Source organism: Oryctolagus cuniculus, chromosome 11 (assembly GCF_964237555.1).
Source record: "Oryctolagus cuniculus chromosome 11, mOryCun1.1, whole genome shotgun sequence".
NCBI lineage: Eukaryota > Metazoa > Chordata > Mammalia > Lagomorpha > Leporidae > Oryctolagus > Oryctolagus cuniculus.
The window spans coordinates 112,962,394-112,985,603 of NC_091442.1; the positions used below are offsets into that span (position 1 = coordinate 112,962,394).

A 23,210-nucleotide genomic window follows, 5' to 3' on the forward strand; every position below is an offset into this window, starting at 1 on the left:
TTTTTCCGCACTGCAGAAATACACGCCCCTAACACATGTAATTGGCTGAACGCGTTTTCACACTGGGGCGGCCCTGGACCGGAGGGGAAGGGGCTTCACTCAGCCCCTCCCAGCTTTGACAGTCTCCCATTGCAAATGGGGTCATGGGTTTTCGCATCCTTTAACCACTGCTAAGTCATGTAAAGCCTTCTGTAATTTTTAACGGGGTCAAAGGTCACATCCCTGGCGTGGCAGGTTTGTGGGATTCAGGTCTTTTCTGGGGTTAGGGAGGTCCCGCAGGGCCTTAAAAACGGGCGTTCTTAGCGTGTGGGAGCCGGGGGCTCGGGGCCGGGCAGAGGCATGGCAGCTGCGGTGGAATTGGCCCCCAGCGACAGGACCGCGGCTCAGTGCTGGCCTGTGCACGGCAGCCCTTAGGGCCCGGTCTCCCGCGGCAAAATGGGGCGACCGGACCCTATCATTGCAGAACTCCTAGCTTTTGTCCCCTACGGCTCTGGAAGGGGTCTTTTTCCCAAGAGGCTAAAAGGTTTCAGAAAATTGCACAAAGGCGGCCCCCGCGCGCCGCCGCCGGACCCTCCTCCGCTCGGGGGAACGCCTCTCCGCCATCTTTGCGCCTCCGCCCCGCGCCACCGCCGCTGCTCCCTCCCCAGTCAGAAGTTTCGCGCCAAATTGTTCCGCGCACAAGATGGAGTCCGGAAGAAGGCGGGGTACTGACGTCATGGGCTTGCAGCCAATCGCCTTCGGCATCTGGATGGGGAGGCGGGGCTCGCGGGAGCAGAGCGGTCCAATCGCCGGTGGCAGGGTTCCGGTGAACCAATGAGAGCGCAGCGGCCGCGGCCCGCGAATGCTGCGTCTCTTTTTTCCCGCGAAACTCGGCGGCCGAGCGTGGAGGTTCTTGTGTGCCCCGGGCGAGCGTAGCGTGGGAACGGAGAGGTGAGCCGGCTGCGATCTGGGGTGACGACAGCGGGAGCCCCTCCAACACAGAGGGGTGGGGGGTCGGCGGGCGTCCGCAGCTCCTGGCGCACTGGGGGTGGAGCAGGGGCGGTTTCGGGAAACTAGGGTTGGGGTCCCGGAAGGCTAGCGTTCCCCTCCCCCCGCCGACTCGAGGCTGTCCCACCCACCACGCCCCTCCCGGAGCCGGACCCAAGCATCAGAGAGGCGGAGGGGGTGCCGGGCCCGGCCCCCACCACCTCCCCCGCTCCGCTCCAGCGCTCTGCTCCCGTGCCAGGTGCAGCCATGTCGGGCTTCGACGATCCGGGCGTCTTCTACAGCGACAGCTTCGGGGGCGACCCCGCGGCCGACGAGGGGCAGGCCCGCAAGTCGCAGCTACAGAGGCGCTTCAAGGAGTTCCTGCGGCAGTACCGAGTGGGCACCGACCGCACCGGCTTCACGTTCAAGTACAGGTGCGGCCGTGGGGGATGTGCACCTGCAACCCGGCCACCGCTTGAGCGGCTGGGGACACAGGCCCCTTGGGCCCTGAGTAGACCGATGGGGAAGGGGGCTCAGAGAGAGGAAGGAGCCTGCCGGGGTCATGAACCTTTTTTTTTTTTCAATATTTATTTTATTTGGAAGACAGTTACAGAGAGAGGTAGAGCCGGAGAGAGAGAGGTCTTCCATCCGCTGGTTCATTCCCAAGGTGGCCGCAGTGGCCAGAGCTGAGCCAATCCGAAGTCAGGAGCCAGGAGCTTCTTCCAGGTCTCCTACGCAGGTGCAGGGCCCAAGGACTTGGGCCATCTTCCACTGCTTTCCCAAGCCATAGCAGAGAGCTGGATCAGAAGAGGAGCAGACAGGTGCCCATATGGGATGCTGGCACTGCCGGTGGTGACTTTACCCACTGTGCCACAGCGCCGGCCCAGTCATTAGTCTTTGAGCCGGCCACCAGCAACCCAGCCAGAGCCACCTGGACTCTGAGCCAGGTCTTTCCTGCCCACTGCTTCTTAGGGTCCTTCCAAGTAGGTGTACAGCACCCACCTTCCTGTGGTGTGAAAGGTGGAGACGGCCATTCATTCATTTTGTTCACATACCTTCTATGGATTGAGCGCCTGCTGCATGCCAGGCGCTTGGGTGTGTGTGGGGCTGTAGCCCTGAATGAGCTGGGTGAGACCCCTGCTCCCAGGTTGTTGTACAACTCTGTGACATCACGTTGAGTCTTTGTGGGCCCAGCCTCTGTCCCGGAAGACGCAAGGAACGTCCGTGTGCAGGTCCAAGCTTGGGCCTGGCCGGCTGTTAGCTGAAGGGCCATCCAGTGACCGGGTCCCTGGGCCTCAGTTTACGTCAGCAAGAAGAGTCCAGCCACGCGTGCCTGCATGTGTCCGTACAGCAGCTGACGTTGCCACTGTGGGCCACGGAGATACAGAGATGAGGCATAGGGATGACAGGTTCCAGGTGACAGTGGCCTCCATGGAGGCGCGGGACAGGAGCCGAGACGCCTTCGGTGTCAGGTGCGGGGGCATTCTAGTGAGGAGGAACTGCTTGGGCGACGTGGGGGCTGTTCCCGCAGGGGATTTCAGGTGGAACTGGCTGTTTCCTGGCTCCCCGACATAAGGGGGTGGGGCCTGCGGGCCGCCCCCCACCCCTCTTGAGCGCAGGCTGTGCCCAGGTCGGCAGACTCCTGCCGTGTTCCTGGGACAGTAGTCCCACGGGGTGCCCTGTAAAAGGCTGTGTGTGGGGCCGGCAGGGTAGACACAGTCTCGCAGGATAGACACAGTCTCGCAGGGTAGACACTGTCTCACAGGGTAGACAGTCTCGCAGGGTAGACACTGTCTCGCAGGGTAGACAGTCTTGCAGCGTATACACAGTCTCAGGGTAGACGCAGTCTCAACAGCGTAGACACTGTCTTGCAGCGTAGACAGTCTCGCAGGGTAGACACTGTCTCACAGGGTAGACGCTGTCGCAGGGTAGACACAGTCTCGCAGGGTAGACACTGTCTCACAGGGTAGACGCTGTCGCAGGGTAGACACAGTCTCGCAGGGTAGACGCAGTCTCACAGGGTAGACACTGTCTCAGGGTAGACACAGTCTCGCAGGGTAGACACTGTCGCAGGGTAGACACTGTCTCTCAGGGTAGACACAGTCTCGCAGGATAGACACAGTCTCGCAGGGTAGACGCTGTCGCAGGGTAGACACAGTCTCGCAGGGTAGACGCAGTCTCGCAGGGTAGACGCAGTCTCGCAGGGTAGACACAGTCTCAGGGTAGACACAGTCTCACAGGGTAGACACTGTCTCGCAGGGTAGACACAGTCACAGGGTAGACGCAGTCTCAGGGTAGACACAGTCTCGCAGGGTAGACGCAGTCTCGCAGGGTAGACACTGTCTCGCAGGGTCAACACAATCTTGCAGGGTAGACTCAGTCTCGCAGGGAAGACGCAGTCTCGCAGGGTAGACGCAGTCTTGCAGGGTAGACACAGTCTCAGGGTAGACACAGTCTCACAGGGTAGACACTGTCTCGGGGGTAGACACAGTCTCACAGGGTAGACACTGTCTTGCAGGGTAGACACAGTCTCAGGGTAGACACAGTCTCAGGGTAGACGCAGTCTCACAGGGTAGACACAGTCTCAGGGTAGACGCAGTCTCTCAGGGTAGACACAGTCACAGGGTAGACACAGTCTCGCAGGGTAGACACAGTCTCGCAGGGTAGACACAGTCACAGGATAGACAGTCTCGCAGGGTAGACACAGTCACAGGGTAGACACAGTCTCGCAGGGTAGACACTGTCTCACAGGGTAGACACAGTCTCACAGGGTAGACACAGTCTCACAGGGTAGACGCAGTCTCTCAGGGTAGACGCAGTCTCGCAGGGTAGACACAGTCTCGCAGGGTAGACACGGTCTCAGGGTAGACACAGTCTCAGGGTAGACGCAGTCTCGCAGGGTAGACACAGTCACAGGGTAGACACAGTCTCACAGGGTAGACACTGTCTCACAGCGTAGACACTGTCTCAGGGTAGACACTGTCTCGCAGGATAGACACTGTCTCGCAGGGTAGACACAGTCACAGGGTAGACACAGTCATAGGGTAGACGCAGTCTCGCAGGGTAGACGCAGTCTCGCAGGGTAGACACTGTCTCGCAGGGTCAACATAGTCTCGCAGGGTAGACGCAGTCTCGCAGGGTAGACGCAGTCTCGCAGGGTAGACACTGTCTCGCAGGGTAGACACAGTCACAGGGTAGACGCAGTCTCGCAGGGTAGACGCAGTCTTGCAGGGTAGACACTGTCTCGCAGGGTCAACACAGTCTCGCAGGGTAGACGCAGTCTCGCAGGGTAGACGCAGTCTTGCAGGGTAGACACTGTCTCGCAGGGTCAACACAGTCTCGCAGGATAGACACAGTCTCGCAGGGAAGACGCAGTCTCACAGGGTAGACGCAGTCTCACAGGGTAGACACAGTCTCGCAGGGTAGACGCTGTCTCGCAGGGTAGACACTGTCTCGCAGGGTAGACACTGTCTCGCAGGGTCGACACAGTCTCGCAGGATAGACGCAGTCTCGCAGGGAAGACGCAGTCTCACAGGGTAGACGCAGTCTCGCAGGGTAGACACAGTCACAGGGTAGACGCAGTCTCAGGGTAGACGCTGTCTCGCAGGGTAGACACAGTCTCGCAGGATAGACGCAGTCTCGCAGGGAAGACGCAGTCTCACAGGGTAGACGCAGTCTTGCAGGGTAGACACAGTCACAGGGTAGACGCAGTCTCAGGGTAGACACTGTCTCGCAGGGTAGACGCAGTCTCGGCTGTCTTGGGGCCTCCAGGTTTGAGGACGTGCCTGGTCAGTGCCCAGCAGGAGGGGAAGGCTTGAGGAGTGGCTGCCGTCTGTGCACGCGGGCAGCCTGCTCGGGAGGAGCCTCTGGTGGGGGACCGGCTGGAACTGGATGTGTGTCTGGGATGGGGGCTGTGGTGTGGGCAGATTCTGGCGTGCAGGTGCACCGCAGCAGCGTAGCCTCCTCCCTGCGGCCCTCCCCGTCCCGGCCCTGCCCCTGCAGGGATGAGCTCAAGCGCCATTACAACCTGGGCGAGTACTGGATCGAGGTGGAGATGGAGGACCTGGCCAGCTTCGATGAGGACCTGGCCGACTACTTGTACAAGCAGCCGGCCGAGCACCTGCAGCTGGTGAGCGCCCCCCCGAGCCCCCCCACCCCCGGGCCGGCTCTGCCCCATCGCTGACGGCCCGCGTCCTCCTCCTCCCCCTCCCCAGCTGGAGGAAGCTGCCAAGGAGGTAGCTGATGAAGTGACCCGGCCCCGGCCTGCTGGCGACGAGGCGCTGCAAGACATCCAGGTCATGCTCAAGTCGGACGCCAGCCCGTCCAGCGTTCGCAGCCTGAAGGTGGGTCCCCTGAGAGGCCAGCCGAGGGTGGGGGGCGAGAAGCCTGTCGGAGCTCGGCAGGGCCGGTCTGTCGTGCGTTTATTTTGGTCAGCGAATGCTTCCCGAGCGGTTGCTACCTGCCTGGTGCTGGGGTTGTTACTCACGGTGGTGGACAGAACAGGTGGGCCCTGGTGGTCTTGAGCTTGCGCTGGGAGAAATAGCAGGGAACATGTAGGTGGTGGCGGGTCGTGCAGATGAGGCGTGGAGGAGAGACCAGCAAATGGGAGCAGCGCCGTGGCAGAGGCAGGTGGATGGCCGTCAGAGAATGAGTGACGTTGGTGCCAGATGCGAGCGGTGCGTAGCCAGCCCGGGACAGCCCAAGGGGGAACCTTCCAGGCTCAGGAGCGGCAGGTGCAAAGGCACTGTGTTGGGGGTGATGTCATGGTTTAGGGACCTAGAACGGTAGCGTGGCTGGAGGCCAGTGAGCGTGAGGGTTGGGAGGAAGGAGGTAGAGGCCAGGGTGCCCGGCCTTCTAGGCACGGGGTGGAGCTGGAGTTTTGCGGGAAGCAGGACAGTGATCTGCTGCACTTGGAAAAAGCGCCCTGGTGGCTGGGTGTAAGGGCATCCGTGGGACAGGCAGGCGGGGAGACCCAAGGGGGTGGGGCTGCGGGAGAGCAGTGAGGAGGACGCGCGTGGGGGTGGTGACTGCTGGGTCAGGGGCGTGGTGGGAGCCCCACGAGCTGGTCATGTGATTGTGCTGGTGGCTGTGGGGATGCCCTGACGGTCCTGCCCCGTCACCGCCGCCGTCTGCTCTTTACTAGAATCCCTCAGGCCCCCGCGGCTCTGTCGGGGTGCCTACCTTGCTGAGTGGGGTGGCAGGTGGTGCCGCGGAGCGTCGGCTGCGCGGGAGGCTCTGGGTTAGTGTGCACACAGCTTCAGAGGTCGTGCCTGTCTGGAAGTGGCGTCGGGTTGGTCTTCCAGGGACACTGTGTGATCTGAGGGGCAGGCGTCTGCTCTCCGGGGAATCACCCTCTCCTGACGGGTGGCCCGTCAGGGGTGGCTTGTGGCCAGGGCGACCTCGGTCTCCCAGGATTGCTGTCTCGGGGTGCTGGGAGGTGTGTGCTTTCCAGAACATACGTGCTGCGGGTTGTCCCAGGATCCCAGGATGCCGAGTCAGGGTGGGGCCGTGTGGCCCTGGCCTCCTGCCTGTTTGTTCCTCGCTGTCTCCCAGGCAGCAGAGGACACACCCAGCATGAACTTGGAGCCCCGCCTCCTCCGTCCCAGGAGCCTCCTGGGAGTGGGAAGAAGAGGCCATAACCGGAGCTTTTCTCGTTTGCTTGTGGCTATCAAACATCTCAGCTGCACACAGAGAGTGGGGGTGATGAGCTGCAGTGAGCCGTGTCCTGTGCTGGACTTAATGATCATTAGTGTCTTGCGCCTCATTTGCTTTCTCCTTTTTTTTAACCTTTATTTCTTTCTAAAGGTTTATTTATTTGGAAGGCAGAGGAACAGAGAGGGCGAGACAGAGCAAGGAGTCTTCCACCCCCTGGGTCACTCCCCAAATGGCTGCAGCAGCTGGAGCTGGGCCCATCTGAAGCCAGGAGCTCCGTCTGGGTCTCCATGCTGGAAAGCAGGGGCCCACACACTTGGGCCGTCTTCCACTGTTTTCCTGGGCACACATTAGCAGGGAGCTGGATCAGAAGTGGAGCAGCCGGGACTTGAACTAGCGCTCTGGTATGGGCCACTGTTATTGCAGGCAGTAGCCTAGGCCACTGTACCACACACAAGTCCCGATTTGTTTATATTTATATGTTTGTGGGGCTGGCACTATGGCCCTGCTCTCTTCCTTGTTGTGCTATGAGGGTCTTTAGTTATTTATTTTTTGAAAGATTTTATTTACTTATTTAACAGGTAGAGATTTTATTTACTTATTTAACAGGTAGAGTTACAGACAGTGGGAAGGAGAGACAAAGAGTGAGGTCTTCCACCCCCTGGGTCACTCTCCGAATGGCCACAACAGCTGCAGCTGGGCCGATCTGAAGCCAGGAGCTTCTTCCGGGTCTCCCACGTGGGTGCAGGGGCCCAAGGACTTGGGCCATCTTCTACTGCTTTCCCAGGCCATAGCAGAGAACTGGATTGGAAGAGGAGTAGCCAGGACTAGAACTGGCACCCATATGGGATGCTGGTGCCGCAGGCAGAGGATTAACCTACTGCGTCACAGCAGCGGCCCCCAAGGGTCTTTATTTGAGAAAGAGATCTTTGATCTTTGGTTTAGTTCCCTAATGCCTGAAATGATGGGCTGGGTCAGGCCAAAGCCAGGAGCCTGGAATTCAGTCTGGGTCTCCCATGTGGGTGGGAGGGGCCAGCTATGTGAACCATCATGTTTTGCTTCCCGGGGTGCACACTGGCAGGAAGCTGGATTTGGAAGCGGAGCTGGGATTCAAACCAGGCTCTGTGATGTCGGATGTGGGCTTTTTTTAAATTTAAATTTTATTTTTTTTTTAGATTTATTTGAACGGCAAAGTTAGAGAGGCAGAAAGAGAGAGAGGGGTCTTTCATTTGCTGGTTCACTCCCCAAATGACTGCAGTGGCTGGAGCTGGGCCAGTCTGAAGCCAGGAGCCAGGAGCTTCTTCCAGGTCTCCCACGTGGGTGCAGGGGCCCAAGGACTTGGGCCATCCTCTACTGCTTTCCCAGGCCATAGCAGAGAGCTGGATCGGAAGTGGAGCAGCCGGGTCTCGAACTGGTGCCCATATGGGATGCTGGCACTGCAGGCGGTGGCTTTACCTGCTGTGCCACCGTGCCGGCCCCCGGGAAGCAATTTTTGCGCTGAACAGAAGAGCTGTGGCCCTCCTTGTGGGTCTGCACCACCTCGGCCAGGCCCCTGCCTGGGTCATTCCCCCACGCCCTTAACCAACGAACCTGCTGGTGGCTCTGTTCCAGTCGGACATGATGTCACACCTGGTGAAGATCCCCGGCATCATCATTGCGGCTTCAGCGGTCCGCGCCAAGGCCACCCGCATCTCCATCCAGTGCCGGAGCTGCCGCAACACCCTCAACAACATCGCCATGCGCCCTGGCCTCGAGGGCTATGCCCTGCCCCGGAAGTGCAACACGTGAGTGTGCAGCTGCAGGCGTGTTGGGGAGGTGAGCAAGGCTGAGCGCGGGCGTTGAACGGCACCTGCAGCTCCTTGTTAGAGACTCGCTGGGATGGCCAGGGGCAGGGCTGGGCTCCCTGGGGTTCAGGGTCATGAGCTGGGCTTGGTGTCTCTGTGCCTTGGTGACTTCTGCCCCACGAGGATGCTCACCCTTGTGTGGAGAACCTAGGGTTGGTGGGAAATGAGTCTGTCCAGCATCTTCTGAAGAAAGCTAGAACTTGCTGAGCCACACAGCTCTGAGGGCCTTTGACCCTGCCGTTCCTGGGGTGCCTTGCCCTCAGGTCTCCCCGACCCGTCTTGTGTTGGTGCGCACTCCTGGTTCCCCTTCAAGACCCCAGCGTTTGCGCCCACCTCCGAGCTGCCTGCCCCGGTTCCTCCGTGACATTCCTCCAGCTGCTGCCTCCCACGTCTTGGTGGTGACTGCGATGGGCGGGTTCTCGGGTGGCTCTGCTGACTCTGCGTCCTCTGGCTCAGGGATCAGGCTGGGCGCCCCAGTTGCCCGCTGGACCCCTACTTCATCATGCCCGACAAGTGCAAGTGCGTGGACTTCCAGACGCTGAAGCTGCAGGAGCTGCCTGACGCGGTGCCGCACGGCGAGATGCCCAGACACATGCAGCTGTACTGCGACAGGTGAGGGGCCGGGGCGGGGCGGGGCGGGGGATGGCTCCCTGCAGAGCGCGTGCTGCACGCGTGGCGCCGCCCACAGGCTTCCCTGTGATCCGCACGGGCCACACTGTGCAGAAGGCGACCTGTAACCTGGGAGAGGTGAGGTGGCCTTGGGTGTGGGTCTGCTCTTCCCAGACGAGGGTGCTCACTGGAGGGTGAAGCTCCTTCATGGGGCTGTGACAAGCCTTGGCGTCTGTTAGCTCACGGTGCTGTAGGAATGGAGAGGGATCAGACCGCTTCATCATCGCACCAGGCTCAGAGAGGTGCAGTGACTTCTCTGAGGTCACACAGGTGCCAGGTGCGCCCTCCACCCCAACCGTGGCTCTGGGTTGGGGGCTTGGAGACTTCCTCTTTCAACATTTTATTTTCAAAGATTTATTTGTGTGAGAGGCAGAGTTAGAGAGGTCTTCCATCTACTGGTTTACTCCCCAAATGGCCCCAACAACCGGGGCTGGGCCAGTCAGAAGGCAGGAGCCAGAGCTGCTTTGGGGTCTCCCACATGGGTGCAGGGGCCCAAGCTCTTAGGCCGTGTTCTGCTGCTTTCCCAGGCACGTTAGCTGGGAGCTGGATAGGAGACAAAGCAGCCGGCACCCAAATCGGCGCCCGTATGGGATGCAGGCATTGTAGGCGGCGGCTTTACCTGCCGCAGCACTACGCTGGCCCCCCGCGTTTTGTTTTAAAAGAGAAAAGCCAGGGCCGAGCTCATGGCCACACAGGGGTGGAGTGGGGAGTGGCCCTCGGCAAGGGGCCTGGGAGGGCAGGAGAAGGAGGACCCCACCCCCCAGGAGGTGAGAGGGCCCCGTGTGACCTCTGGGATGGCAGGTGAGAGGAGATGGCCTGGGGTCGAGCCGGCCCCCAGCCTCCCTGCAGCCAGTGTGACAAAGCATTCAGTGAGAGGGTCGGCACCACTGTCCACGCCCCCACCCCCACACAGCTGGGCCACACAAGCGTGGGGCCAGTAGAGAGAGGGGAGAGCCCTTCCCTGGGTGTGGTGGGGTGGACTCAGGGCGGAAGTGCTAAGGCGAGTACTGTGTGACAGGGTGGCACTGGCCGTCCCCCCAGAAGCTCACCTTTGGTTCTCCCTCCACCTCAGGTACCTGTGTGACAAAGTGGTCCCCGGGAACAGGGTCACCATCATGGGCATCTACTCCATCAAGAAGTTCGGCCTGACCTCCACCAGGGGTCGTGACAGGGTGGGTGTGGGCATCCGCAGCTCCTACATCCGTGTTCTGGGCATCCAGGTGGACACGGATGGCTCTGGTGAGTTGCTCTGGGGTCCTGGTGCGGCCTGGGCTTGCACACGTCTTTCCATGGGTAGCTCATTATCTCGTGAACTAGCCCAGCCACCCCTGCATTGCTCACAACCCTGGAATGTGTATCTGTGTGGCAGCAAACAGCTGTGGCCCCAGCACTTCCGCCCGCCCGCTCGTCCCAGCTGTGGCCCCGGGGCCCGGGGTGTTTGCTGAAATGTAGGGTCAAGGCTGCAGGCCTCGGGTCACTGGAGAAGCCTGCAGTGCTGTGAGGAGTGAAGTGCTGGGCTCCAGGGCAGGGGAGGAGCTGTGGGGGGGGGGGTCTGGTTAGAGAAAGCACCGCAGGGAACCTCTGGGACAGGGAGGAGGGAGTGTCGGGGGCTGGGCCCAGTGCGAGGGCTTCCTGCAAGGGGGCATCTGAGCTGCCCGTGGAAGGGTGGTGAGTGTGCAGGGTCTTCAGTAGAAGGGTGGGGTGGCCGAGGAAGGCCTGAGCCGGCCTGCCTGCCTGCCGAGTGGCTGGGGCTGGAGCTCCTGCTCACACCCCTGGGTGATCAGACCTTGTGGCCCTCTGGCCTCGGTAATCGCCTGGAGGGCTGGGCCCCCAGGGCTCAGTCCTGTTTACCTCAACTACCTGCACAGTTACTGCCTTAAAGGAGAAGCTCCCTGTTTGCTGGCGTTCCGCACGTCTCCGTCTCTTGCCTGGCTTCCTCCCGTATTCTAGACTTTTCTGTCCACCTGCTAGCTTGTCCACTGTCAGGCTGCCTCTTGGGTCTCCCTTCCGCCTTCTCTGTTCCCAGCAGCCAGAGGGTGTGATGTCGTCATGACCAAGGACACCTGTCACTCAGCTGAAGTGGCTCCACCCCTCTTGGCAAAGGGGAGTCTTTCAGTGGTCCCCAAGATGTTGCCCCGGTTCCTCAGGCCCCCCGCTCCCTCCCACTAGTTTGATGCAGGAACATTCTAGGCCCATTCTTGAGGACTGGCCGTGGGGACTGTGGAACAGCCCTGGAGCTGACTATGCAGACTGAGGTGTGCTGTGCTGGCTCTGAGGGCCCTGTGGCCCTGTTGTCTGAGGGGTCCCCCTGAGCTGGGGCTGGGCAGCGGGCAGGAGGAGGTGCCCCTCTCACATATCCCCTGCCCCGCCCACCCAGGCCGCAGCTTTGCCGGCTCTGTGAGCCCCCAGGAGGAGGAGGAGTTCCGTCGCCTGGCTGCCCTCCCCAACGTCTATGAGGTCATCTCCAAGAGTATTGCCCCCTCCATCTTTGGGGGCACGGACATGAAGAAGGCCATCGCCTGCCTCCTGTTTGGGGGCTCCCGAAAGAGGTGAGGGGTCTGGATCCCCTGGGTCTGGAGAGGGGCTGATGGCCCATAGGTCAGCAGGCAGGCCCGCGGGACTGCGTGCTTCTCACGTGCCCCAGGCCTCTGGGATTCCTGCCAATTCCCAGGCTCCCTGTCAGCCGGCTAGGGGCCCATCCATGCACCTGCTCCGAGATCCGCCAGCCCTGGCGGATCTCTGCAGCAGAGAGTACCGGGTTTAGAATCTGAGGACCAGGCATGGGGCCCTCACTGTGTGGCCTTGGGGGAGAGACACCACCTCTCTGAACCCAAAAAGTGCCACGTGATTGAAACACAGGAAACCCAACACGACAGGACACCTGTGTCCTTTTGAAACTGAAATAACAGAGGCATCGACACTAAGAGTACAAGGTGACGTCAGCACTACCATTTACTATGTTCTCGCTGTGTACTGTGCGTGCAGCACTCTGAGCACCTTGTATGTCTGAAATCTAAGCAGGTTGTTGCCGACACTCTGTAAAGATGGCTGTTGTTCCCATGTGATTGATGAGGGAATTAGGTATAGAGAGCTAAAGGGGCTTGCTCCTAGGTGCGCGTGGTAGAGCCAGGAACCTGTGCTCGCTGCCCATGGAGCTGTACTGCGCAGCCGCAGATCTGTGTGGCAGCTGTGAGGAGTGTTTACCAGGTGCTGGCGTGTGTGCCCGAGTGCAGGTCCCCTCCCCGGGAGGCAGGCTCTCCCCCGTTGTTAGGCCAAGTGTGCCAGTGTTAGGGAGCCACGGAGCTGGGTGTGGACATGGCTCTTCCTGCCTGCTCCGAGGCTGGGAGGTGACCCGGCCTCCAAACCGGGGAGCCTGAGTACCAACAGGTGCAGTCTTGCCAAGTCCACCTGCCTCTCCTCAGGCTCCCTGACGGACTCACACGGCGAGGCGACATCAACCTGCTGATGCTGGGGGACCCGGGGACGGCCAAGTCGCAGCTCCTGAAGTTTGTGGAGAAGTGCTCTCCCATCGGGGTGAGTGCCCCAGCCTGGAGGCAGCTGCAGGCCGGGCCCAGTGGGGCCCTCACGGCGCCCGGGGAGGCCTGCCTCATCCAGAATCTTCGTGCCCCTGGCTGCAGGCCATACGGCAGAGGCTGGTAGGAGGAAGGGAGCCGGCAGCCGTGTCCAGGTGGGGGTGGAGGGTGAGAAGAGCGAGCGGAGGTTGGGGTTTGGGTCTCCGGCTGGCTGTTACTGGCTGTGGACTCAGAGCACACCCGCTCATCTCCCTGAGGTGTGGCTGCTTGCTGAGTGGTGACCCTGATTGCAGGGGCCTGCACTGCCTGAAGTACTCACCTCAGCTCTGCTGAGTCCCCGTTACCCTCACTTAGGGAGCGGGGGTTGTGCTCCAGTGTCTGATACACAGAGTCCTCTGTGTTAGGTGGGTCTCAGAGCATCACAGGGGACATGGCTGTGTCTGCTGTGGGCACGGGCAGGCTGCCTGTGGTGGGCTTATGATGGGAAGTGTGCCACGTTGTCCACACCAGCACTGTCCAATGGGGCTAGCATGTCAACTGGGAATGAGTCATTTTAAATTTGTTAGTAGCTGGGGCTGGCGCTGTGGCTAAGCCTCCGCCTCCCGTGCCAGCATCCCATAAGGGTGCCGGTTCGTGTCCTGGCTGCTCCTCTTCCAATCCAGCTCTTTGCTAATGGCCTGGGAAAGCAGTGGAAGATGGTGCAAGTCCTTGGGCCCCTGCACCCACATGGGAGACCCAGATGAAGCTTCTGGCTTCATATCCTGGCTGTTGCGGCCATATTGGGAATGAACCTGCAGATGGAAGACCTCTCTCTCTCTGAGCTCTCTCTGTCTGTAACTCTGCCTTGCAAATAAATAAGTCTTTAAAAAATTGTAGCCAGAAAAAAATAAAGGGAAAAAAGGTGAAAGTAGTGTTCATAATATATACTTATGATACCTAAAATAGTTCAACATATAGCTTATCATTATTTTTTTAAGATTTATTTTATTTATTTGAAAGACATAGTTACAGAGAGAGGTAGAGACAGAGAAAGAGGTCTTCCATCCATGGGTTCACTCCTCGATTGGCTGCAATGGCCAGGGCTATGCCAATCTGAAGCCAGGAGCCAGGAGCTTCTTGCAGGTCTCCCATGCAGGTGCAGGGGCCCAAGGACTTGGGCCATCTTCCACTGCTTTCCCAAGCCACAGAAGAGAGCTGGATTGGAAGAAGAGCAGCCAGGACTCGAACTGGTGTCCATATGGGATGCCGGTGCTTCAGGCCAGGGCTTTAACCCTCTGCGCCACAGCGCTGGCCCCGTGGCTTATTGGTTTTTTAGTTTATTTATTTGAAATGCAGAGTTAGGGAGTGTCAGAGATCAGTCTTGCATCTCCTGGTTCTCTCCACATGACCACAACAGCCATCTCTGGGTCAGCCCAAGGCCAGGAGCCAGGAGCTTTATCTGGATCTCCCACTGTGTGACAGGGCTGCCCCTGGGGCTGCCATCTGCTGCTTTCCGAGGCACGTTAGCAGGGAGCTGGATCATAAATGGACCACCTGGGACATGAACTGGGCCCACATAGGATGCTGGCATTGCAGGCCGTGGCTTAACTTGCTGCGCCACAGTGCTGGCCCCAACATAGTTTAAAATAAAGAATTAATAATGAGTACTGCACCGAGGCTTGGTGGCCTGTGCATCTTACACGTTAAGGACATGTCATTTGGGACTTGCCCTGCTGCGAGGGCGAAGTGGCAGTGTGGAGCACGCAGGTGACAAAGGGTTCACGGCAGGGCGGCCTTGGGAGCCCGGAGTGCCCATCCAAGCTCTGAGGCCAGCTTGAGGCGTGTCTCCCCGCTCTGGGCCTGAGCTCGCTGATGAGCTGAGAGGAGGCTCAGATGAGCCATGGAGATGACACCGTCAAGGAGAGAACATGTAGGCCAGACTGAAGCTCAGGGCAGCTCCCCTCCAGCAGGAGAGGCACTGGGTCAGAGCCTTGAGTTGGTTTTGTCCTTTGCAGCCAGCTTGGGGAGTCATAGCCCCCGGGGCCCCCCCGACTCCCTGGGGTCAGGGCTCAAAGCTGGAGCAGCGCTGGGCCCTGACGCCTGCCCTGCGCCTCCCCCAGGTGTACACATCTGGGAAGGGCAGCAGTGCCGCTGGTCTGACCGCCTCGGTGATGAGAGACCCCTCGTCCCGGAACTTCATCATGGAGGGCGGGGCCATGGTCCTGGCTGACGGTGGAGTCGTCTGCATTGACGAGTTTGACAAGGTGAGCGCTGGCCGAAAGGTGGTGGCTCCTCACAGTGACGCCCTGGACTTGGCCGTCACAAGGCACCTGTAACCTGGGAGACCGGCGTGCAGTCCCTGGGCCTGTCACTCGTGGGGGGCTACATGTCTAACCTCTCTGCTGCGGTTCCTTTATCTGGAGAGTGGGGAGGGGAGAGCCAAGTCCATGCAGTTGTCACTGTGGTTAGAGTGGCCCAGATTCTCCGTTGTCCTGGCACGGGGTGGGCCTTGCCGCTGCGCCCTGCCCAGGCGTGAAATGGCCATTTCTCTCCCCACGCAGATGCGAGAGGACGACCGCGTGGCCATCCACGAAGCCATGGAGCAGCAGACCATTTCGCTCGCCAAGGTGAGGGCCTCCCTGGCCGGCCACCTGCTGCAGCCCAGCCCCGTCATTCGCATGCTGCCGACTGGCGGTGGCCAAGTCCTGTGTGCCGAGTTCCATCCGGGGTTCTTGACTGTCTGCCCCCCTGTCCCCTCGCAGGCTGGGATCACCACGACGCTGAATTCCCGCTGCTCCGTCCTGGCTGCCGCCAACTCCGTGTTCGGCCGTTGGGATGAGACCAAGGGGGAAGACAACATCGACTTCATGCCCACCATCTTGTCCCGCTTTGACATGATCTTCATCGTCAAGGATGAGCACAACGAGGAGAGGGACGTGGTGCGTCCGGGGGCAGGGCACGGGGGCAGGCCATCGAGGGGGAGCCCTGCCCAGTGCTGGAGCGGGTCTGGGGGCCGGGGGCCCTGGTCCGGTAGATAAGAAACAAGGGTGTTGTCGTCGGGTTATCCGTAGCAGACATTTCGGAACAGAAAGAACTCGGGCTCACAGAGGCTGCATCCGGGTTCTCGGGCTGCCCTGCCTCTGCTCTGCTTCCTCTGGTGGGTGGGGCTTTGTTCTCAGGCCTCTGTTCCCCTGTGGTGGCAGAATCAGAGTTTGTCGGAATAGCTTGGAGCTTAACAGCCCGAAAGGGAAGAGGACGCCTGCTTGTGTGAAGCAGCTATAGCCAACGCCCGGGATGGAGGCTTTGGTTTGGGTAGATGCAGTGGCCATCCTAGAGGCAGACACACCCCACCCCAGCCCCAGTGGACAGGCTTGAGCCCCCGCACCGGGTGTGGGCAGTGAAGAACAGGAAGTTCTCTAAAGCACAGGCTGGGGCTGGGCCAGCAGGGTGAGCATCCTTAGGTCTGAGTGCCTTGTGGAGTCTGATGCCCGGGCCCCGCATTCCTTCCTGACGGCCTGACCTCTGTTGGGACCCCAGTGGGAGGGCCTCGGGGCTGACCCAGTGGACCCTCTGCCCCCCAGATGCTGGCCAAGCATGTCATCACTCTGCACGTGAGTGCGCTGACGCAGACACAGGCTGTGGAGGGCGAGATCGACCTGGCCAAGCTGAAGAAGTTCATTGCCTACTGCCGAGCGTGAGTGGGCGGCGGGCCCTGGGGGTGTTGTCGGGCTCTGCTGGCCCTAATTCCACTCTTCTCACATGATACTGTTCGTTCTTGTTGATTTTTATTTTATTTTATTTTTTAAGATTTATTTTATTTGAAAGAGGAAGAGAAAGATTGAGATCTGTCCACTAGTTCACTCCCCAGATGGTCCCAGCAGTAGGGCTGGGCCAGGCTGAAGCCAGGCGGAGCTTCCCGTGGGTCTTCCACATGGGTGAAGGGGTCCAAGTACTTGGGCCGTCCTCTGCTGTTTTCCCAGACCATTAGCAGGGAGCTGGATTGGAAGTGGAGCAGCCAGGACACAGAGCAGCACCCATGTGGCAGGTCGACATTGCAAGCAGTGGCTTCCCCGCTGCACCATGAAGCCAGGCTCTCTCGTTTTTTATCTGCGAGGCAGAAAGACAGCTCCTGTTCACTGCTTCCTCCCTAACTTTGCAACACCCAGGGAGCCCTGGATTGCAGGCCGTCTTGTACACTGGTGCTGGAGAAGCCTTGGGGGATTCCTCCCCCCTGCTTCTGGGCCTCAAGTCTGTGAAGCCTCCTACCCAGTAGGCCTCTGGGTAGCTGGGGTGGTGCTGTTGGCTGTTACCAGTGTTGGGGGCTGTGTCCACGTGGTGGGTGAACAGTGCCACACTGTGCCGGCCACGGGAGGATGGGATGAACCCCCGCTGGGCCCGCTGCACCTGTGTGTGGACACGGGCAATTGCCTGCAGCCCTGTGTTGATCTCCCCGGGGCCCGCCCACGCCAGCCCCGATTTCACTTCAACCTCTTCGAGGTGACACGCCCACCCCGCCTGAGCAGGTGGCTGTGGGAAGGTGGGAACACACACACACGTGAAGTTGGCAGGGGGCCGGGGGACAGGGTGGCTGCCCAAGATTGCCTCCTGGCCTCACGCCAGCCGCTTCCTACCGCCCTGCAGGAAGTGTGGCCCCCGGTTGTCGGCAGAGGCCGCAGAGAAGCTGAAGAACCGCTACATCATCATGCGCAGCGGGGCCCGCCAGCATGAGAGGGACAGCGCCCGCCGCTCCAGCATCCCCATCACCGTGCGGTGAGCGCAGGCGGGGCGGGGCCGCGGCTGCCGGCACGCGCGTCCAGAGATCGATTTGTCTGGAAGGCGGAGTATGAGAGAGAGACAGAGAGAGATTGCCCTCTACTGGTTCATTCCCCAAATGCCCACAACAACCAGTGCTGGGCCACACTGAAGCTGCGAACCAGAACCTTCCTCTGGGTCTTCCCGTGTGAGTGGCGGTGGCCCCAGTACTTGGGCCATCATCTCTTGCCTCCCGGGCAAATCAGCAGGGAGCCGGATTGGGCGCGGAGCAGCTGGCCTGCAATTAGGGCTGCAGGCGTCGCAAGCGGCACCCTAACCTGCTGCGCACCACCTGCCCCTTTGCTTTGATCTCAGCTCTTAACTCTGCCTCATTTTTGGAGAGTTTGCAGGGTCTAAGTGGGTAAGAGTGAGACCTCCAGGGGCTGGATCTGGGCTCTGGCACTGATGAGGTAGAAATGTGATAAAGTAGCTTTAGAGAATGGGAAGTTTATTTCTGTCTGACATAAAAACGTGGAGGTCTGTGGTGGTGGACGGGTGCGACGGTTCTTGCTCAGCTGTCTCGTGGTCGGGGCGGCTGCGGGAACTCAGCCATCACCACCACATCCTAAACAGCGGGAGTGGACGGGGCAGAAGGGTTCCCCTTGCAGGGCGCGTCCTGAACTTGCCACGTGGTGCTTGGACTGAGAGCCTGCTGGCCGCACGTTGGTCCCACAAACACGCGTAGATGCAGGAGAGGCGGGGGTGCTAGACTGAGCGAGGGCCCTGTTAGGAAGATCGGGATAGCTGGCAGTGCCCACTGCAGTCTTACCCCCTAGGGCACGCACCTCTCAGGTGCCAGTGGCGGGCAGGGGAGGGACGCAGGGCTGAGGCCACCCCGCGTGTCTCGTTGGCGCCCACAGGCAGCTGGAGGCCATCGTGCGCATCTCCGAGGCCCTCAGCAAGATGAAGCTGCAGCCCTTCGCCACGGAGGCGGACGTGGAGGAGGCTCTGCGGCTCTTCCAGGTGTCCACGCTGGATGCCGCCTTGTCCGGCACCCTGTCAGGTGAGCAGGTGTGGGCTCCCTGGAGCCGTGTGGCAGGGCCCCGGCGCGCCGCAGGCCTGCACAGGGCGCTGCTGCCCTGCGTTCGCTGGGCTGCTCTGAGCTCCCTTCTGGCAGCAGCACCTACCTCCCTGTGTCTCCCCAGCCGCCCGCCTCCGAGGGGAGGCGGCCGCTTCTGTTGGACCCCTGGACACGTGAGACCCAGCTCAGGAAGAATAATTTTAATTCTGTTAGAATAACTGTAATTCTAGTTAGAACGTTTGTCAGTCCCCTTTGTAGAGCTCAGAATATTTTTAGCTGTGTCCCTAATGTGGTTAAGATTTGTCTTATTTATTTGAAGAGTACACACAGAGGGGGATGGGGGGGAGGTCTTCCATCCACTGGTTCACTCCCCAAATGGCCACAACGGCCAGGGCTGGGCCAGACCACAGCCGTGAGCTTTATCTGGTCTCCATGTGGTTACAGGGGCCCAAGCATTTGGGCCATGTTCTGCTGCTTTCCCAGGCTCATTAGCAAAGAATTGGATCAGAAGTGGAGTAGTGGGAACTCAAGCTAGCACCCGTATGGGATGCCGGCATCACAGGCAGCGGCTTAACCCGCTGCGCCACAGCCCTGGCCCCTGGCCCTTGTTTCATGGTGCCTAGGCTCGTGAGCTCTCACTCTAGAGGGGGAGATGCAGTAAGGAAGCAAATGGGAATTCATGTCGAGGTTAGGTTTGGGGGCAAATGATTGCAGAGCCAAGTGTGTAGGAGGAGGGGCGCTGTTCTCATCAGCTGGTCCAGTAGAGTTAGCGGGGCCTCGGGAGCTGACCTGTGTGAGGGGAGCGCAGGTGGAGGGAATGCCAGGTCAGCAAGCCGGGGAGGGAGTGGCTTGCCCATCGGGGAGACCACCAGCAGCCCAAAGTGGAGAGTGTGAGCCTCTGCCTTGGGGGGGGGCTCCGGGCACCTGCCACAGCTCCAGGGCAGCTGGCTCCCCTGGGAGATCCTGACAGATCCCTCCTGGCTCCCCTCAGAGATCACTCCCAGATCCCCTGCTGGCTCCCCTCAGAGATCTGACAGATCCCTCCTGGCTCCCCTCAGAGATCACTCACAGATCCCCTGCTGGCTCCCCTGGGAGATCCCTCCTGGCTCCCCTGGGAGATCCTGACAGATCCCCTGCTGGCTCCCCTCAGAGATCCTGACACATCCCCTCCTGGCTCCCCTCAGAGATCCTGACACATCCCCTCCTGGCTCCCCTCGGATATCCTGACAGATCCCTCCTGGCTCCCCTCAGAGATCACTCACAGATCCCCTCCTGGCTCCCCTTGGATATCCTGACAGATCCCTCCTGGCTTCCCTGGGAGATCCTGACAGATCCCCTCCTGGCTCCCCTCAGAGATCCTGACACATCCCCTCCTGGCTCCCCTGGGAGATCCTGACAGATCCCTCCTGGCTCCCCTGGGAGATCCTAACAGATCCCTCCTGGCTCCCCTGGGAGATCCTAACAGATCCCTCCTGGCTCCCCTCAGAGATCACTCACAGATCCCCTGCTGGCTTCCCTGGGAGATCCCTCCTGGCTCCCCTGGGAGATCCTGACAGATCCCTCCTTGCTCCCCTCAGATCCTGACAGATCCCCTCCGGCTCAGACTTGCTTCAGGACTGGCTCCTGCTGCCCCGGCAGCTGCAGGGTCCTGTCTGAGGTCCTGTCTCCCCAGGCCGTGCTTGTTGCTCCCGCAGGGCCCCCTGGCGGCTGCACGTGGCAGTGCAGAGTCGGCCTGCTAGCCTCTGTGCCTCTGCACTGCTGGCTCTGGCTCTCAGGCCACACGCTTCCTGGGGTTAGAGGCTCTCCTTAGAGCGGGCAGACGCCTGGGCCCCGTCCACCTTGCCTCTCGCCCGCAGGGGTGGAGGGCTTCACCAGCCAGGAGGACCAGGAGATGCTGAGCCGCATCGAGAAGCAGCTCAAGCGCCGCTTTGCCATCGGCTCGCAGGTGTCGGAGCACAGCATCGTGCAGGACTTCATCAAGCAGGTGGGCCTCCGGGGCGGCCGTGGCGGCTGGTCCCGGGCCAGGGCGCGGGGGCTGCTCCGCTCCACGCAGCTCCGCGGGAGCAGTGGTTCTTGTCTTGGCCCTGCAGAGAGGTGGCTGGGTTCCCTCTCGCTGGCTTCTCACGGTGGGGAGCAGAGTCGAGTGAGCTCCCCGCTGCTTGGGGAGGGTGCTGTTGACCCCGCAGAGAGGAGATGGGGCCTTCCAGATGCCGTGCGCCTGAGGGGGCCTGTGTGGGAGGTGGTGGCACACCTGGTCTACACAAGTGGGGCCTGGAGAGGTTGGGGAGTCAGGCGCCTGAGTTGTAGCCACAGGACTCGATGAGGTTGAGCTCTGCGACCCTCAGCAGATGACTTAGCCACTCTGTGCCTCAGTTTCCACGCCTGTAGGCGTGGGACTAGCGGCTTAGGGTTGCTGGGGGTAGATGAGCTCTTGGGGGAAGAGTCGGGACAGTGGCTGGTGTGCTGTGGGTCTCAGAAATGCCGAGCCTTCCTGGGGTCAGAGGGGAGCACGTGGGAAAGGCGCCCGGGAACAGGGGGTGTGGGCTCCCTGGGGAGGCACGCCTGCACCCAGCTGTGTCCCCACAGAAATACCCGGAGCACGCCGTGCACAAGGTGCTGCAGCTCATGCTGCGGCGGGGCGAGATCCAGCACCGCCTGCAGCGCAAGGTCCTCTACCGCCTCAAGTGAGCCCGCGCCTGCTGCTGGCTGCCGCCGGGGACGTCACTGTCGCCGCCGTCACCACTGTCACCGCCATCGCCGCCGCCGCCGCCCCGCCGCCACCCTCGCCGCCTCCAGCAGCTGCCTCTGGCAGTTCCGGACAGTGTGCATTTGGAATCTGTTGGGTTAATAAAGTGTTGTGTGCTTGGGCGTCTGGGCTGCTGCTGCACGTGGTGGCTCACCCGGGTCTGCCGCGTGGGCTCCCGGACAGGCCCTGGAGCTCCGCACCACGGTTTCTTGGTCTTGGTCTGTCCCGCGGGGGTGTTGGAGCGGGTGAGACTGCAGCGAGAGCCAGTGTGGGAGGGAGCGCCTTTGTGAAGTGTTGGGCCTGGCGGATGGGGGGGAATGGGATGTGAGGTCGGAATGCCTGGATTCACGGGCTTTTCTGGGCCGGTTTAGAAATCTACGCAGGGCGCCCTGCAGCACGGCATTGTCCTTGGGGTCCACGAGAAAAAGTGCTGTGGCTGTGCAGGCTGCGTGGCTTTGGGTGCGGCACCTCCCTCCTCTGTACCTGTGTATCAGGAAACCGGAGCTTGGAGGGGCCGCCACCTTGTCGTGGGAACAGTGAAGTTGAGGCTGCATTCAAGTATTTTCTAGTACATTCTTAGCAGATGAAGGCCTCAGTCCCAGCCGCTGTGCAGAAATGACACTTGAGGAGCTCAGGAAAAATTACTGATTTTTCTCAAAAAAAACAACCCGGCGCATGGGTGAGGTGCTCATCCATCATGGGGTGTTTTGTCTAAAGGTTTCCCGTGGCACCAAGCACTTCCTGCCTCTGCTGTTCCAGGAAATGGAGGGAGGAGAGGGGAGAGGAGGGGAGGGGAGAGGAGAGGAGAGGGGAGAGCTCGTCCTCCTGTGACTCAGGTTCAAAGCCTTTTCCTTCGGAATTGAGGTGGATGTGGCCGGCGCCTGCTTTCTTGTGCGGCTGCGGTCTCAGCGTTGTGGCTTTCATCCCAGGCTGTCTGCCTGGGTCCTATTAGCCTTTCATCTTTGCAGGTGGAGAATTGCATCCGTTTCCTCCTTTAGAGTTGGTTTCCTGTGATGGTGGCAAGCCAGCCCTGGAGTGCCCGCTCCCCGCAGCTGCGGCTTCGCCTCGATGCTGGCCCTCCCCTGCCGTGGGTGGCGCCTCTGGGCACAGTGTTGACAGGTGGGAGTCAGGCTCCGCTGTGTCCTGCCTGTCCCCGCGCTCCCTCTGAGCAGGGCGGTGTGGGGTGTGGATAGCTCTGGCCTTGAGGTGCTGCTGGAGAGATGGCGCTATGTGGCCCCCGTAGCGGGTGTGGCCAGCTCTGCTCTGAGGGTTAGAGAGGTCTCCGGGGGAGCAGTTGTGCTAAGTCCAGCAGCCTTAGGTGTAGGGCAAGGGCAGTGCGAAGACAGGCAGGGGCCAGGAAGACACTGGGCATCTGGGGAAGCTGGGGCCAGCCTCGGCGGTTGGGCAGCCCAGGGTGTGCGGTGCTCAGGCCACCTGGGAGCACTCAGTGCCAGAGTGGGGCCTGTAGTCTTCCTGGAACCTGAGGATTAGGAGCCTAACCCAGGTAGGCCTCTGAGATTTCGGGGTAGCCAGGGGTTCCAGCCCCAAATGGCTGTAGCCTGTAAGCCTCACTGTCCTGTGACCTGGCCGCTGGTGCCTTGCTGTGGCAACTTCTGCCCTGGCCATGTGACACTTTGCAGGTGCCCCGTCCTAAGGCGGACGTGAGCGTGAGGGCAGGGCCTGCAGGGGTGGGGTCAGCTACCCCCCCCCCCCCCCCAGCTTCTGCAGTAGCCCAGCACAGTGCTGGGCAGTCGTTTGGAAACGATGTTCCTTGCCGGAAGCAGTTCGTGCTTCTAGTTGGTTCCACGTTCTGAGTCCTTAAGAGGCATTTTAGCAGGACACTGGAGGATGGGTGACCTGCGCCTCCTCGAATGCAGTTGAGGACCGTCTGGACAGGCCTGCTGGGGTAGCGGAGGCCGGGGTTTGCTGTGGCTGCCGCAGCTACCTACCATAGACAGGCGGCTGGCACGCAGACACTGCCGTCTCGG

The 23,210-nt window shown here is 60.7% G+C and overlaps 1 protein-coding gene across 1 annotated transcript; it reads left to right on the forward strand.

Moving 5' to 3' along the window:
* Positions 1 to 797: 797 nt before the first annotated feature.
* On the forward strand, positions 798 to 21,421 carry MCM5 (minichromosome maintenance complex component 5). Its single transcript, XM_002711414.5, has 17 exons — positions 798 to 930; positions 1,226 to 1,400; positions 4,969 to 5,095; positions 5,181 to 5,309; positions 8,230 to 8,402; positions 8,919 to 9,074; positions 10,204 to 10,370; positions 11,509 to 11,680; positions 12,554 to 12,665; positions 14,764 to 14,907; positions 15,205 to 15,270; positions 15,406 to 15,582; positions 16,225 to 16,337; positions 17,285 to 17,413; positions 18,316 to 18,458; positions 20,333 to 20,460; positions 21,063 to 21,421. Exons 2-17 carry the CDS (start codon positions 1,234 to 1,236, stop codon positions 21,162 to 21,164), a joined length of 2,205 nt encoding a protein of 734 aa, XP_002711460.1. The 5' UTR covers positions 798 to 930; positions 1,226 to 1,233; the 3' UTR covers positions 21,165 to 21,421.
* The last annotated feature ends 1,789 nt before the right edge of the window (positions 21,422 to 23,210 follow it).